Here is a 17999-nt window from a genome sequence, read left to right on the forward strand (position 1 = left end):
TTTCTATCTTTCTGTGTTCGTTTTCTTGCCCTATTCAAATTTATTATGAACAAGCTAGCCCAACAGCAAGTACTTTGCTTCTACAACAGCTGCTGATAATAAATTCCACTGTGCAAGGAGGAGCTAGGTAACTCGGAGCAGTTAGTAATAAATTTATTAGCACATAAAACGAAAAAGCCATGCACTGTACTCGATCGCTTTCATGTATGCACTGTAGAAAAATGCAAAAAAATCCACTCGTTTAATTTCTGCCTTTTAATCGCTAGTGCACAATGAATAAAAAATGTAAACACACTGGGGAAATTATTACAGAAATACCAGAACTTTCGTGAGACTTAACATTCACACAAAATAACGAATGTGTAATCCACAGACTGCTGAACATTTCACAAAAAATTTTCTACGCAATCGAGTTGTGTCACTTCTCTTGCATCATTGCACACCTGTGGTCGGATGACAAACTGCAAATGAGTCACACTTTGGAGCCAGGTATACAAGTTTTAATGAGATCTGATGGCTATGTACATATATATTACATATTTTTTATTGGCCATTTGATGACATACATGCATATAGATTTGTGTAATCGCGTCCTCAACCAGTTGATGCAAGCAGAAAGCCTGTACAAAGCAGGCTTGGGACTAGCAGCTGCTCCTCAAAGGCATAAAACAGCTCACCTTGCACAAAAAACCATAATTCAATTATTCTCAGCAGTGAGGGCTATGTGAATTGCCTTACACTGCATATATTACACTGAAATCTGATGTCAGTTAGAGAACAGAATTAATCAATAATCAAATGGCTCAGTGGCTACCGCATTCAGCTGCTAAGCCCAAGGTTACGGCATCGAATCTCGGCCACATTTTGTTGGTGAATGCAAATAGCAGTGCTGTGTGATGTCAGAAAATGCTAAAGAACCCACAGCAGTCGAACTTATGTAGAGAGACAATTCGGGCTATTTGATTTTTTGATTATGAAAGAGCAAGGCAGTGCAACAAACAAGGATGACAGAAATAAAGACAACATACATGCTGACAACACATGCACAAGTGTTGTCTTTATTTTTGTCGTCCTTGTTTGTTGCACTGCTTTGCCTCCCAGCCAAAATTAACCCAGGGCCCTCCACTACAGCAAATCTTACACCTTATGTGCTGCATTGAGATATTAAACTCCATATACTCTGTTTTCTTTTAAGTAAAGGATATGGAAACAAAATGCAATTGGATGTTATGCAAAGAATTCCAGTAATGGAAACAACCATTTTCTTTAGAATACTGCACGGTGGAGGAAGCCGAGTGTATGCACCTCAATCTTCTTTCCAACATCACAAAGAATGTCCAGGGTGCCTTATCACAAGACAAACAAGCAGATAACCACACTTTTCTACAGTACATCTGAGAATGCTGCTCTGTTCTTCAATCAGCTCAGTCAAGTGCATGCGACAGCAACAGCATGTTGCAATATGCTGCTGCCGTGACAAACTACAGTTCTGCTGCGGTGCTGGCCTTCGAATTTTGCTCCGCCCAGTCTTTACTTTCAGGACTGAAAGCACCATTTCACAGTACGCTGCATAGCAGCCACTTCATTTGAAGCAAGGAAGCGAACACCATTTCATAAAATGTTGCAGGTTCCTAGAAATCTATGAAGGTTACCAGATATATTGCCACATTCATTAGTACCTTCCCAATTTCTGGGGACAAAATTCAGTGTGACAGATGATCAACTTCAGCTCTAAAATGAAGAGAAACTCACATCCCAAGTTGGTCACACTAACTGGTTTATGTATCGAACAACGAACCCCGAGGCGCAAAGTGAATTGGCGGTATTCTCAGAAATGCCAAATTTGTCAGACTATGAACCTGTGACAAGCTGTTCGAACAAAACTTCCCATACTAGTTTGGTTGATTTCAATAGTGAATTCAAACAGCGCAAAAAAAATTTCAGATGAAAGAAAGACACACATATAACAGAGTTAAGCATCGGCTTCCAATTTCATTTTTACTTCAGGAGTCTAGACAAGGCGGATTGATAGAACTTGTCGCTTGCACAATGTGTTTCAAAAATGTTAATTCACCTTGTCTGCCCCTTGGAATAAATATGAAAGCCTGCGCTTGTCCATGTAACCTTAATTTGTCCACATTTTTTTCATGCCGTTTGAACTCGATAGTGACATGCAGGTAACAAGCAATGCTTCATTGAAAGGTAAAGACAGCCGGAAAAGTGCGCACAGAAGTAAAACAGGCAATGAAGCCTACTTTCATGAAGTACTATGTCTTTGACCAAAACAGAAGGTTGTTTGATGTTTTCTAACGATCCAAACACACAATAATAATAATAATAATAATAATAATAATAATAATAATAATAATAATAATAATAATAATAATAATAATAATAATTGGTTTTCGGGGAGGAGGAAATGGCGCAGCATCTGTCTCATATATCATTGGACACCTGAACCGCGCCGCAAGGGAAGGGATAAAGGAGGGAATGAAAGATGAAAGGAAGAAAGAGATGCCGTAGTGGAAGGCTCCGGAATAATTTCGACCACCTGGTGATCTTTAACGTGCACTGATAACGCACAGCACACGGGCGCCTTAGCGTTTTGCCTCCACAAAAACGCAACCGCCGTGGTCGGGTTCGAACCCGGGAACTCCGTATCAGTAGCCGAGCGCCCTAACCACTGAGCCACCGCGGCGGGTAAACACACAACACACAAATTTCAATTTTATACGCCACTCTCTATTTTATAATTAAAAAAAGAAAACCAGAAATTCCGAAGTGGCATTGCCAAGCCTACCTCACAACACACAGAAGTAATCATGGCAACGTCACACGTTACAAATGTCTGCTGACATCAGGCTTATCTCAAAGCAGCAAAGAAGAGAATCCTTCAAAGGTTGTCAAACAGCACTCCAATAAGGAAATAAGGATGCACTGAGCTGAAAAGCACACCACATTCGACCTGCAGCATGTGTGAACTATAAATCTAAAAAAAAACTTGCCTCAAGGCACAGAGTGCCACCCTTTATCCACTTACAAATCAGAGTGACAGGAGTTAAAAGTGTTGCAATTCAATGCATAACACTGTTTGTGGCCTCAATTATCAGCCACACAGTTTATAAATGTTACAGCTCAGATAGGTAGCATGTACACCAAGGAAGGGGTTTGAGCAACAAACCAGGATGTCTCAAGGCACACTGAACAGAACTGTGAACTGTAACAAAGTACCAGACTGGCAAGCCCTTGGCCATGTGTAGATGGCTGCAAAGGTGTGCAGCCCACATAGTAAGCCATCAAGAAGCTTTCCCAACAGCCAACAAATTTAGTGCAAGATTAACGCGGTGCATTTTTCAGTTCCCAGTTACATACCTATGTAACTCACATAGGTATCTAACACACATCTCACCTCCACACCTTTTGGAACCAAGCTTGCAAGTAATTCTAGACTCCTTGGCAAATGGCAGATGCAAAGCCAATGCATGGCAGGATAAATGGTATGTACAATGAACAACAGAGGGCAGAAGTTCCTTCCGTCCACATCACATTAGTCCTCTGTTCATATGGACAGCACAGAAGTCACATCAGAGCAGCACCTTGACAAAGACATGCTTCTTCATACTGGCTCAGAAAAAGTCTGCAGCTGCCTTTCGCTTGAGAGGCAGCTTTAGCAGGTTGTCAGTGAGCGACGAAGCTTCACTGCCGGCCAGGTACGGCTCTCGTCGAGACGCTTCTTTTCGGGATGCGGGTGACGGCACGAGAGGAGACGGGGTGGCACCCAGCCTGCCCGGTGTGCTGCCCGGAGTGCCGGCATTGGGCGTGTGTCCGGGCGTGTAGCTGGCCCTCAGAGCCAGGTCCACACCCTTCGAGATGCCCAGCTTGGCTGAGGCCAAGTGACGTGCCGCTGGTGACATGGTGCCGAGGCGTGCCAGTGGAGACTTGGGCGATGGACTCAGCTTTGGGCTGCACCGAACAACAGCACGTAACTTTCAAGCCCTGAACAGGTCCACAACAACCAGAACCATGCGGTAATAAAGAGCTTTAGAATAGAGAAACCAAGCTCAAGGGTCCCCTATTCATACTACTGTGCATCACAGCCTTGTGGTACATATGTACTTGCGAGAGCTTTAAAATAGGGGGCGCGCCGCATCTCGTTTACTTTAGCCATTTGCAGTGTCATTTTGGCTAAAAACTGAGTGCTAAATTGTACATCTTGCAAATTTATGTCTGCACTCAAATTTAGATTAGCATAAACAAAAAGCAGTAATAAGTAATAAATGCAACTTATTATATGAAATTCCATAGTGTGTAACCTCTTTTTTAAGCCAGCAGCACTAACTCGTTTTAACACCCCTCGCTTTCTGACGTCCTGTCTCCATGGACACCAAGCAAGGTGTACTTACCAAGTCTAACAGCTGACCAAATCCAGAAGCAATCTTAAAGGCACAATAAAGAAAATTTCATCTAATTATTGTTCTCAGCAGAATTCTCTGGCTCTTTACCGGCTACGCTGACGTTTGTCTGGCAGCAAAAGATGCATCTATTGCCGAGAAAACTGGATGTAAACACTTTTCTGCCAGTCGATCCAAAGCCATGACACCCTTACTGAGAGGAATGGGTTGCCATCATTGTGAAGTGAATGGCGGGGTAATGTAGCCTCTGGATCCCCACCCCAAAATCAGTGTCAACGCACACATTTTACCTGCGGAATTGACCAGTGGAAGCGAGACCTGTATTTCACTTTTTGGTATTTTCTAGCTTACAAAGGCTCAGTGTAGTGTTCAGTGAGAGTGGCCTCTTATTTTATTAGAACACGGTACTTTATTGATACAGGCCTACTATTTGTCTTCAAAGTCCCTTTAACCTCTGCAAATTCGCCACAGGAAATAGCCTGGCTTCGAAGCGGAGTTTAGAAACAGGTCCAATCAAAGAGCTCTGCACAACGATAAGTGCGCCAATATTAAACAGGAATGCTACCGTATAATCTCGTGTAAGGGCCGCACCCCGTTTTGTACTAGATAATTGACAAAAATTATGGGTATATGCCCATTTTTTTAATTTCGTGTACGGGACGTACCTTCAAAATTCACACCTTAATTTTTTTTTTTTTAAGTGCAGCCCTTACACGAGTTAATACGGTACTAAATGGTTGCAGTTGCAATTACCAAGATAAAATCATAACTTGAAAGAACTGTCTGGTAGTTTTAAAGACAACAAAGATGGTCTTGTATGAAAGATGGTTTCCTTCCACTTGCTTCAGCAACTTGGCAATTAAGAGGAGAAATAAAGTGATTTTTGACAAATCACCCAACTTTTCAGACACCTCAGCGATTCCCATCAAGGCCAAAAAAATTGGCCAGTAAGTCTACGGCCAGAGCAGTTACTGCTGCACCAAGCTGTTTCGTAACCCATATGAGTGTTGCTAATGAAACAACCTGAAAAGTGTATGGCTGTGAGACTGTAGACCATGTGCCACTGCTGGACAGTCTAATGAAATGAGTTCACAAACTGCCCACAGCGCTAGCTCATTCTCTGCGCTCAGCTCTTTTATGCATTCCAAAATGGCACCCCAGATAGACGTGGCTGATCATAACAATACGGTGAGCACAGAAGCAAAAGAGTGGTGAACATTACAAAGCAATGGAACCCAGATAGAGAAGAAGGCACGAAAATAGAACAAAAAGAAAAGAAGGGAGGAGGAAAAGCGGTGGTTGATGGAACTCTCAGGATAAGCACACCACTGTGGGATCAGTACAAAGAGAAGCCGTCAAAAAAGCATGGACGAAAGACATTCACACAACTACAACTCCACTCTTGGCAGCCACTTCCTGGATATCTTACCAAAGGAATGTCACATGACTGCCAGCTCTGTCGGCATGTCCATGTAATGTCCTGTTAAAATCTTTTCCCCAACAATCAAGTCAATGCTCAATATAATGGCAGAATCAGTCCTTTGGGATGGTTTTCTGGCACTGCTCACATTCAGTACTGTGGCTAATAAATTAACAGGTAGTACTTGTGGAAGTAAAAATAGACAAACAAATATGCAAAAAATTGAAAAAGGCATCCGCAAAGCTGATGTCAGCAACCCTTCAATGGGATGTGCAAGGTGGCCTTACCTGAGCAAGGAAGAGCGCGCCCGATCGAGGGCAGCGCTCTTTCGAGCCGCACTGCGGCGGGCTGCACCATCTGCCAAGGAAAGGGCCAGCCTCTCCCGAGAGCGAGGTTCCGGTATTCGAAACTGGGGTCCTCCAGGGTTGCGTGGTAACGGCGTGTCACTGCCGTCCAGCAGAAAGGGTGTGCCTTCGATCTCACCCCAAGTCAGCAGCGGGGTTTCCCCAACACCTGCAAATAACGCCAAGGTGTTTTCAATATTCTTTTCCCGTCTCTTCTCAGCCTCTAATCTGCCCCCAAAACTAATATCTACCCAGACAGTGCTCAGAACTCTCAAGAGACACAACAGTGATTCCCCCACAAATAGACCACAGGACAAATCCTGCAGTAGTCAAGATGCAACCCTGCTTGCAACTCTATGCTGCCAGCCTTAAAAGTGCCCTGAAACAAAAGATGTCATTTCTCTTACATTCCGGCTTGCAAACAGGTTACATACATATGTATTTACAACAGAGTGCATCATCAACAAATGTCATGTTCCATGTACCTCAGAAAACAAGACTACATAATAAAATGTTACAAGAGCGGCTTAAAAACACTAGTATTTTCTTTTTTTCAAGTTACTATCAGTGTGAGCGCACTAAAACAGCCAGGACTAGCCTTTTTGACATACAGTAGAATCTTGGTGATACAAACCCAGTTGAAATGAATTTGCAAAATTCCCCGGCCAGAGTGCACCGTGTACGATGTGCGGAATTTCGGATGTTCTGAACTCTCTCCCTTGCCTCTACGGATGAGCTCTCTCCCTCGCCTCTACGGATGATACAAGCATGGAAGCCACGACCGCATCCTCGAGCACTAAGCGCTGCCTGCACATCGCCAAAGTCGCGATCGCTAATCGCACGGTACGCACCGCGAGCAGCGAGCTGTGGCCGCACAGCAGTGAATAAATCCCGTCAGCCTTAAAACAGGTCTGTGTGAATGCACTTCTCATGCTTCTGCATACGATTTTTGTTCATTTGGACGATACAAAATATCGGATGATACGAATTTTTTCGCAACCTTGTGAGATTCTTATCACTGAGATTCTACTGTAGAAGGCTTCAGCCGCATCTCTCTCAGTTTCACCTTTTAGATTTCTCGGGAGCACCACTACCTACATTGCAGCTTAACACAGCTCACGGTGCACCAGTACGTGCCCAACAGCGTTATCGCACAAGGCACAATGGCAGCTGCACGCCACCTCACTGAAACACCAGCTGGAATGCCCAATGTTCAACTAAGCCTCAAGGCCATAGCTTCAGGGTATTTTGTGCACAACTCACAGCACAGCTTGTATAGAATGCCTTTTGAAATTTCTCTGGCAACAGAATTTCCATCTTTCTTTTCTAGTCATGAAAGAAACTCCGACACAGAGAAAAAAAGCGACATGAGATTAACGTGATTCATGTGGCAGAGTAGTGTTATTAGTGTTCTCGCCTCTACGGTGGCGGGTGGCGTGATCCAGCTCCATCAAGCATGGTGTTGTTGATGAGCCTTATCCCCCCTCAACTAACCCGATCCAATCCAGCAATCACAGTGTGTCCCGCCATGCCCCTTTTCCACTACACCGCCTCTTGACTCTTCTTGACAACTTCGGTTTCCCTCTTGCCACCCGTTTACTCCCACATATTTCACACGCAGGACAATGCTGGACACTTTTTTCACTAATGGGGGTCTTAATGCTAACGCATTAATAAAGAACGACCTATAGTGACAACTAGAAAAAAAAATTTGAACCTGCTTTGTATTACCACTTGGCACGGTATGTCGGGCAGGTATAGGGGAGGGCTCCACCTGGGTTTATTAGCATTACCACCTGGCACGGTATGTAGGGCAGGTATAGGGGAGGGCTCCACCTGGGTTTCTTAAGCACACATAGACGCTACACACAACACGACTATTTTTTGCATTTCACCCACATCGAAACGCTGCGGTGGCTGAGATTAGATCTCACAACCTTGGGATCAGCCAAAGCCACTGACCCACCACGGCAGACTTGACAAAGAACTGTGTGCACCAGAATGAAACTGCTTGCCCCTAAACCAAGCACTAGATTTCACTACACAGCATAAACATGAGAGCAGTGATCAGTGAAGTCACAGCGCAAGCACTGGACGAAGACTTGCCTGGTGCAGGTGACGGAGTGGCCACAAATCCGAAGCCCCCTACTTTGGGCGAGCCTGCCCCTGGCTGGAGTTCGCGGCCATCCACACCCAGCTTTCCTTCGAGGGCTTTGGCCTGGGCATCGGCTGCCTGAGCCAGCGCAGCTTTGTTGGCATTCTCGTCAAAGGGCGACTGCTCGAGCCTCGTGTGAGCGTGAACAATGGTCCGTCCTGGGCCACGCTCCCGAATCTCCTCCGGTGTTAGCGGTGCCCCTGTTTGAGAGTTTGTGATGCGTTTCAGAGTTTAGTCTCGCAACATGACGGGCAACCACTATGCTTGCTCACGTCATTCGCCTCTGCGGATGTTACAAAGAAGGCCACAATGAGCAGAAACTGAGTCAAATTTTGAAGTCTGCGGCAGTTGCTGAGGGCATGGGTAAGCATCGTATAGTTTGCAGTGAACAGCATAAAAGAAACAATGTATGACAAGAAACATGGGACAAGGCTTGTCCTGTCCTTAATGTAAAATATGCATAACCTAGCAGCCCAAGCAGCAACCATAGTGAAACACTGCATGTCCACAAAAACTGAATCATTACCACAATGCTTTCCGAGCGTTGCTTCAAAAATCCAGAAGCAATGTGAAGGTCACAGAAGACACTCATTGGTATGCAGCAAAGAGGTGCACACTACGTGGCCAGTAGAAATATTTTCGTTCACTGTGATCTGTCATTTTAGAGGTCCACAAGCCAACCCTTGTAGCCAAACTGCTAATGTGAATTGAGTACTACACTGAAAATGCAGAAATGCAATGCAGTCACAACCTACCTTGTGGTATATACATGAGTGAATTCTGGTTGGTGTAACGCCACGTGACAGGGGGCTTGCTCTCCCTGTCTCGTGCACTGCCATTGCCCTCGACAGATGGTGGCGGCCCCTCCAGAGAGGGCATCGGTGCTGGTCCCTCCAGCATGGCATCCAGAGGAGCTCCCTCAGCCTTCTCATCCCGGTACATCCAGGCATGCTTCTCACGGTGGCGCCGCTCGGCCTCAGCAACCATTACTTCGAAGGAGGCATTGTCCTCACTGGTGTGTTTGTGCAGGAATGTATCCAACGAAAGTTGGCTGGTCTGTGACGAACTGCCTTCTGGATCGTCGGGTGTGATTCCCGCTGTGGATAGAACGAAAGATGGAAGAGATCAAGCAAACGGTGCTCAAGACTGTCAACATTGCTATGATGAGCCAAGTCCCTTGCATAACAAAAAGCTCCCTCCCGCCGCAGTAATCTCTAACCACGTCTGATGCACTAGCTGCTGCCAACATATTCCTGCAGACTTCTTGGTCTAGTTTCATTGCTCCACTTGCTTCTGTTCCCTCGGAATCAACTCTGTCATTTTAGTAGGCCACCAGTTATCCACTTCAATCATTACATTCCTGTCTTAACCCCACATCTTCTGAATTTCAGATAGAGTATCATCCGACAACATCTATTCTCTTGTTCATGCTCTTTATATTTCATTGTTAAACCTGCCGTTTTTACCCCTGTTACACCTTCCACATTTTGCTTCACTGTCCTCAGCTTCTGTCCCAGCTTTCCACTGTGCTACCTTGGACACCTGCTGGCAGCGTGAAGAAGTGAACATGGGGTGTACCTGAGGGTTGCCTTCAGTCTCTTGTACTCATTTCCCATGCTACACCATCGTCATGCGGTGAAGCCACCTAACTAAAGTCTAGCAGCAATCCTTGCGTGACCTGCTTCGTTGCCGAAGGCCTTGCGGAAACCAATGTACCTTAATATTAATGAGCAGTTATTCTATTTATTGTGTAGTGGTAACAGGATCATACATCTTATGATAGGCAGTGGACAGTCCCAAAGCATTGTCCGCAGTGGCTATGATGCGAAGCAGGTATCCTAGCAACACCTAATGTGAGGTGCGCTGCAGCATGCTGGCAGGTGTCACATCGCTGCAAGGAGGAACTCACTGGTGTAAGTACAATGTATTTTTTGGTTCTGGGTTATAGACATGCTTATCTATTGCCATTCTTTATATATCGGACTATTGATATACCGAACCACTTCGTGATTCTCGTCGAGTTGCGATATATCCGGGTTCAACAGTACACTGTAAACGAAGACGGCTCCCACAATCTCCTGCTGGGCAATCGGAGCATTTTTCAGGTGGGCAAAAAGGCACGAGTTTTATTCGATCCCTGCCCTTATCCTTCACTGGAAAATGTGTTTCACTTGTCCTCTACAATGTTCCCAGCAGGGAGTCTAAAATTTCTTGCAGCTGCATCGAAGCAAAATGTGGAACTTCCTAAACCTGCTCATGCCAAGCCTCACTTGCGCACTCACAGAAAACAGACTAGAATGGGCGTCGATGGCTGTGCATGATGTCCGTCACAAGTGACCCTGACTGCAGGAAGCAAATGATGCAGAACACATCAATGAAAGCAAAAAAAGCTGCATCACATTTGCCTACCTCTGGGATGAGTGAAGGTCATAGGATTTTTTCTAATGACAAGTTCTAGTTAATTTACCATCATCATCCCTTCGGAGGGCAGCAGTGACAACAACAACACAGAAAATTCCAAGTTCTGAGCACATCCTCACATCGCTCAAATGCCTTCTTATCCCAAACTGAACTTCACTCACACATTTATTCTCCTCACTTGCTCACACATTACTGCTAGCTACCTTATCGCAGCCAGGTCACGAGTGGCATAACTGATGCAAACTGGCGTTTCACTTGCTGCACTCTAATAAAAATCCCCAGCTGAAAATAAAAACAACAGGTGAACACTTCAGTTTGAAGCAACATGACAAAACATAAGTCACAATAGCAGGAACAAACTGGTTGTAATGCAAAGGAGTCTGCAAAAAAATCTGCTAAAAAGACAAAAATCAAACAATAACATAAGTACAGAAAACAACAGAAAAATAAATTGCAGTGTGTTACAAGAAGGAAACGGCAGGCAAAGTGCCTCATTACACGATGAGTCTGCCAAGTACCTCGGATATGCATTGCAGTTAGAAAATGTTACAAAATGAACCCAACTGTAAGCTGCTTTTATGCTTGTGTATCTAGACAGTATACATGCCACAAGAAATGTCAAGCCATGCCACAACGCTCAACCACAAGAGCTAGAAGGCAAGATCAATTGGGCTAAAAATGCACGGCATATTTCATTCTTGAGATGGTGTACCTGGAGAGCCTTGCTTGTCAGAGGCATGGCCTGGTTCGGATGGCGCTGGCGTTGCAATGGGCTCCACAGATGGTGTCTCGAATGTTGAGGGTGTTGGTACTACAGAAAAAAAAAGAAGGGAAATGGGGGTCAAATATTTTGCATATCACAGCTATAAAAAAAAAAAAAATCACGCACAGCAAAACCTCTAAGAGAAAGACATGGCACAGATATTATGCAACATGGCTCCAAAAACCCATCGAGCAGAACGAACTCACCAAAGTGCAGTAAAAATCATTACAAGATGTGTGTTTGGTACTGCGGTGTGTTGAGTGACCTCTTTCAGCACTATGCATAAGAAATACTACATAATACCTTTGCTCAAAGAATATGGTTATACTCGCATAAAAATAACTAGGTGAGTAAAAACTGGCATGACACAGTCTCATTAACTTAAGGTATGAGGCCACTCAGTCAAAAATTTGGTGCGTATAATCGTTCAACAAATAATGCTTTACAAGCAACATTGAAGATTACGCTTACAAGAAACATGGTGCTTAAAGGGCCACAAAAAAGGGTGTTCGAGCTTGGCTTCAAAATGCTTGCATTATGTAGAGTATAGGCCACCGAGCGTCCATTCCGCGTATGAGACCTCAAAAGCGAGCGGGAAATTTACAATACATTTCCCGCTTCTGCACATCGCGGCGATGAGAGGTGTCGGGCTTTCGCTTGAAACCTGGCATACGACGTCACGCCATGCATGTGACGCCAGAAGACGGGGTTATCATTGGTTCACCGCGCCGAATGCTTTCAGATGTCACGCAGCTACCACGGCCGCAGGCACTCCGTGCGCCCCGGCAGCCGGCGGATGTAGGCAAGGGGCCAAGTGGGTGGGGCCGGCTACGGAGCACCATTGTTTTGGCATGCGAAAATTGAGAGGAGAGGGAAAGGCGCGAAGATGGGGAAGCTAGAATTCTGACCGCATATAACTCATCTTCCACAAAACGCATTAAAATAATTCTTGCTGGAGGATATTTGTGAAACAGTGCCTTTTAACATGCTAGGCATGGCACAACATTATGGAGAGCCCCTTTCTGGGGCCCTTTAATACATGGCAATTCTTCCTTACCATTCATATACAGAAGCAACACAACACGTGAATCCCTAACAGGTTTACAGCAGGCACAATAGTGCACGTGCAAGTGCGTACGTGCGTGCACACACACAGGCACGCACACACACACAAACAAACAAACAAGTCGTAAGAAATGTACACATGACAAAGGCATGGCAAAGGCAAAGGTACAAAAATTTGCCAAGAGAAACAAAGTAAAGAAAAACCAAGAAACAACAACAAACAAACCGATTAGCTACTAATGTCAAAGGAATAATTTCTTTCCTCAAAAGTTGAATGGATAGTTCGCTCACATATTTATCAGTCTTGGCAATATGGTAAGCTTCTACTATTTACGGAGTCCTCTAATCATGAAGTGCAAAGATTACAGAACTTTGCTCTAGGGGGGCTACGCAAGATTTATGTCGCTCGTGGTGTTTATGCACATGACATGCAAGGTGAGTGCATGTGCCATTTTTTAACACTCTGCAGTTATTTGCGAGGTGTGTACTGATACGTCCTGTTTCGTCGATGTACACAGCACTGCATGATACCAATATCTTGAACACCACATTTTGCTTGCAGGCAACAAATGGCTTGGCATGTCTGGTGTCACATTTGTTACAAGCGCTTGTGTTTCCTTTTCTGGTCTCATTCTCTATGGCATGAAAATTTTTGTGAGCTTGTCTGGTGTAGTAAACAATGCAAACGTTGTAATGCGTAGCTGCCTTCTTACGTGCAGCTACTGTCGTGCGTGCCTTTCATACATGCCTCATTTTTCTTTTTTTTTTTGCACTCAGTACCAGTCACGAACCATTACTAACATGCCAAACTTTTCACCCTGCAACAGGTTTACATTTTCCACTGAACGTGACTGTTTTAGTTGATGGAGCGTCTAGCATTTCCTCCAGATGGGACGATCTGACTGCTTCTAGTGTTCCGTTTAAAGGGACACTGAGGAGAAATTGAAGTTGGCTTGTATCGATAGAATACCAGCTCTTGATTACAAAAACGCCGCTCTTACTGAAAACAAAGCTCGTGTAAGGTAGAAAATAGCAAGAGCCAAAATACAGGTATCGCCGCCACAGGCCAATCTCGCAAGTACAAGCATGGTCACGTCATAGGACAAGAGACGCCACCTTGGAGGAATTTTCCTTCCTACATTAACCTCGAATCTCTGAGGCTGACAAAGGAAGGTTGCGCCGTTCAATATTGAAGTAAGTTTTGTTTTAAAACTGATAGTGCACTTTTATCACACAAGGACGGCAAACAAAAGACAACCTGAATGTTGGAAGCAAAGAAAACGGATGCTTGGCGGCGCCACAAGCGGCCAGGAGAGTTTCGATTTTTTATGGCGCTTCGCGTCTATGTGCTTTGCGTGCCCTGTGGTTTTGTTTTTGACGCGCATCGATTTACAAGCGCCAAACAGCAGAGGTGCTGAACTCCAAGTGCCGCTTCAAGTGCTAGTTAACCTTTGAAGGAGCCTGTTAAGGCTTGTCAGATGATCGCCACGGTCGATGAAAAGTTATGATGACACGATGGTCGGTGATCGTACAAGGCAGCACTTGTGTATTCGCACGCTTGCCCGGCGAAACATTCCCGGCTGTGCCAGTCAACTCCAAACTACTTAACGGAAATCGTTTATTAGGGACGGGAGACAAGGTACAGGGCAGTTCAGAAAAATTGCTGATGGCCTAGCTCTGTTAGGCCAGGATATACCTAGCGAAAGCGCGGAGATTTCTGAATCAGAAGAGTGCATTCACTAGATGCGCCTGTATTGACGGCTGTAACTTGAGCCGTCGCGCCGGAGCGGTAGCGTTTCCGCCTCAAACGCCAACGGCCCTGGCTCGATTCCGAACTTCGGCACCGGACTTCTTTTCTTTTATTTAGTGAGTGGGCGGGGGGTTTCAGTGGCTCCCATGGATGCCGCTGCTGAATACGTTGGTTAGCGGTTAAGTGCAGGCTCTGTTAAGGCGCGTTTATGCTGCGGCGAGGCGCGCGCCCTGCACGGCGAAGTCACGTCGGTCAAAGCGAGACCCTCTATACTCCAACTGCGCTTTACCGCCGACGCGTTCGGCGGCTTCGGCGCACTCTGACCGCATTGGCGGGGAGATTGGAGCATGTATCTATTTCGCGCCGAGTGCGCCAGCCGCCGCCGGCCCGGCCAGGCTGATTTGGCTCCGCGGCGAGGTGCGCGTTATATTCAATAGCTGCGGCAGTTCGGCGGAGCTGTTCTTTTCGAGCTCGGCTATTTTAATCCATTCACAGTACATATCTGAAGGTACATGCAAATTGGCGAGAAAGCCAGATCCAGTGGGCCCGTTGGATCTAGCGGAAGCCGTTGAAGCGTCGTGCGCCGGCTTTGGTTTCAAGCCGCCGACTTTAAACGCGACCGCCGTCGAGCACCCATTTGTTTTTTGTGGCAAAAAAAAAAAAACTTGGCCCTTGCAACCGTGGGAGACCTCGACGCTGCCTGCTGTGCCGTGCAACTGCTCCGTTCAAGGAATCACAATCCGTTGGACCCAAAGCCCCGGCCAGCCTCCGATGGGCGCAACGCACCCCTCGCGACTCCCCGCACTGGGGTTATGATATTTAGTTTTCAACGGCTGCTCTCTGAGGAAGGGGGAAACCACCCGCCGGCGCCTAACCTAATGGTGCTCCCTCAAAAGCATCGCACGCTCTGTGGGGCTGATGTTGCTGAAATGCAGGCCAGAGTTTTTGTGAGAACTACGTCGTCGGGTTCGGGAACGGGATCCATCGTAACGCTGGCAAGAGGCCGGTGCAAACGAAAACGAAGCGACGGTGGCGACCCCCGATAGATGCCTTCAACGTGCGGCGGCGGTAGCTTTCATTTCGGCAGCTGCTAGACCGCACCGCTAGCCGCCAGAAATCACGGAGTCTCCGTTTACGTCACGTTTCACGTCACTCCGTTCTGTGTCGTCATGAGTTCTCCATGTCGTCATAAGAGTTCTCGAGTTTGAATCGGAGCGGCGGGAAAAAATTTTTCAACTTCGAATCCAAATTTCTTTGAAATAAATGCATCTGTCTCTTCCGGACAAGCGCCAACAAAGCCATGAAATGCCGAACTATCAGATATTGCTAACAAAAAAATTTTTATAGGGTTCTCCTCAGTGTCCCTTTAAATGCAACATTTACTGGCATTGCACTTCCATCCATATCACACCCCTCTTTCCTTTTTTGACCGACCACTGGTTACAATGTTCTAGAAGCCTTCTAGAAAACTGTACCCGGATGTCAAATGCCCTATAGGGTTTTGATCAGACTAGCGCCAGTACATAACACCACATCATGTAAAATGGTATACTGCTGCATGGTTTGTATTGGTACTCTTTGCATCTAAATCAGTTAGTTTAGGTTTAGTTAGGTTAGGATGAAAATGAAAATTGGTTTTTGGGGAAAAGAAATGACAAATTTTAAACTCACACATTTACTCTACTCACTTGCTCACACATTACTGCTAGCTACGTTATGGCAGCCAGGTCACTAGTGGCATAACTGATGAAACTGGCGTTTCACTTGCTGCAGGAAATGACGCAGTATCTGTCTCACATATCAGCGAACACCTTAACCACCCCTAAGGGAAGGGATAAAGGAGGCACTGAAAGAAGAAAGGAAGAAAGAGGTGCTGCAGTGGAGGGCTCCAGAATGATTTCGACCACCTGGGGATCTTTAATGTGCACTGACATACCACAGCACACCAGCGCCTTACCGTTTCACCTCCATCGAGACGCGGCCGCCGCGGTCAGTCGGGTTCGAACCCGGGAACTCTGGATCAGTAGCTGAGCACCCTAACCACTGAGCCACCGCGGCGGGTAGTTAGGTTAGGTTCACTGTCACAAAATTCAACTGGTAGTTTCTGTATATAACTCCAAGAGCAGTTATTTTATTTTTCAGAAAGCCCAGTGTTCTGCCCAGATGGAAGAATATTTCTGCTGTTAGAGTTCCGTTCAGACATACAGGTGCCCACAAAACTTTTCGGAACAGCAAAAACATGAAAAATCTGAATTTCCTTACTGGCTTGATTTCTGGCAAAGCCAGGCATTGAGGAGCGCACAGTGCAGGTCGTTCAGGGCAGTGCAAACCACATCCTTCAGTTCGCGGCTGCACGATCAGGCTGCCAAGAAATTATGCTGTTTTTGTAATTTCCATGTACCGAAAACTTTTGTGGGCACCTGTACAAGTGCATTTCATTACAAAACATGCAAATATTTGCTGCTGAGTGGCTTTATTTTGTCAGCTTTGGTTCGTTGGTATCAGGTAACTTAGATGAGTCACTGTTTCGTATGGACGTAACCGATTGGTCTGGACCATGATTTGTACAAAACTCCAGCAGCAGTTGCAGTTTCGTTCGGACGGAACTTTAGGCACAGCCTTTAGTTAACAGCCGTTCTGTAAAGTGACTACGTTATGGATGAGCCCGCACACGCAGTCTGCGTATATAATCGAAGACGAAGTTAAGGACGATGACTTGACTGCGATCAAGGTGAGGACGATAACTTACTTGAACAAAGTACGCTGCGGGCGCTTCCACGGTGCTGATACTTCTCTTGCAGCTCCCTTAATTTCGTTATGTTGTTGGCTTCAAGAGCGTCCAGGTATTCATTCTGTGCCCGAAGCTTGGGCACGTCGGGAAAGAAGTCCCTTTCGATGATCTTGCCGATCTCCTGAAAAATAAACGGCAGTCAAAAAGTCGTACGTAGGCACAGTATTTAAGATACGCCGATCGCTAGCCTGAAAGATTAGGTAACCTTGGCGTAGCTAAATGAGAAACTATTACTCAGAAAGCATGCCATAGAAGTGACAGCAGTATGACGTCTAATTAGTTACTGTTATCCGCATTATGCGCTCCAACACCAGCTCGTAACCGTTACTCAGTGTACCTACAATGACGCCAATCTAAACAAGTTCAAGAATGACATCAGAATATGTTCTTTTAGGCGAAATACGGTTCGACTTTGTATGTTGCCATTTAGCGGATTATTGTGTAAGAACAACTCACAGCAGTGTAAGCATCCTCGTCCAAGACTTTCACCGTCCGTGTCTTAGAGGGGTCGGCATTCGATCGCACCAATGCGACAGCTTTATTTGTCTTGAACACTTCGACGCTCATTGAACTGCTTCCTTTCAGCGATTCTTCACACATGCTGCTCAACGACACAAAAACGAGTCAGAAACCACAACTGCCACAACGAAATTGCACCGCACACACGTATGACATTTGGATTGGATCGGATTGGATTTTGGGGCTTATTTCTTTATCATACTTTGCTTGAGGACCTCCTTAAACAAGCAATAATAAAAGTTATAATAAATGGTTTTAGTCTTATTTTTATTCACAAATTTTAAAATTTTATTAGGAACTTGACTTTTGTTTTGCTTTGCGCGATACTGAAACTGTGATTTATGAATCGAAACCACTTA

General features: G+C 45.5%; 1 protein-coding gene across 1 annotated transcript; it reads right to left on the reverse strand.

Annotated features, from left to right (window-relative positions):
• Positions 1-134: 134 nt before the first annotated feature.
• Es2 (ess-2 splicing factor homolog) lies at positions 135-17801 on the reverse strand. Its single transcript, XM_077654281.1, has 7 exons — positions 17578-17801; positions 17080-17242; positions 11465-11563; positions 9087-9428; positions 8283-8531; positions 6120-6345; positions 135-3963 (listed from the first exon to the last, which is right to left on the reverse strand). Exons 1-7 carry the CDS (start codon positions 17719-17721, stop codon positions 3627-3629), a joined length of 1560 nt encoding a protein of 519 aa, XP_077510407.1. The 5' UTR covers positions 17722-17801; the 3' UTR covers positions 135-3626.
• Between the last annotated feature and the right edge of the window lie 198 nt (positions 17802-17999).

This window comes from Amblyomma americanum, chromosome 2 (assembly GCF_052857255.1).
Source record: "Amblyomma americanum isolate KBUSLIRL-KWMA chromosome 2, ASM5285725v1, whole genome shotgun sequence".
NCBI lineage: Eukaryota > Metazoa > Arthropoda > Arachnida > Ixodida > Ixodidae > Amblyomma > Amblyomma americanum.

Bases quoted from the DNA above. Each gene is read 5' to 3' on its own strand.
- Es2 (XM_077654281.1), bottom strand. From the start codon at position 17,721: ATGTGTGAAGAATCGCTGAAAGGAAGCAGTTCAATGAGCGTCGAAGTG. The intron at 17,243-17,577 runs GTGAGTTGTTCT...TTTATTTTTCAG, and splicing joins ACGAGGATGCTTACACTGCT to GAGATCGGCAAGATCATCGA. The intron at 11,564-17,079 runs GTAAGTTATCGT...TTTTTTCTGTAG, and splicing joins CCGCAGCGTACTTTGTTCAA to TACCAACACCCTCAACATTC.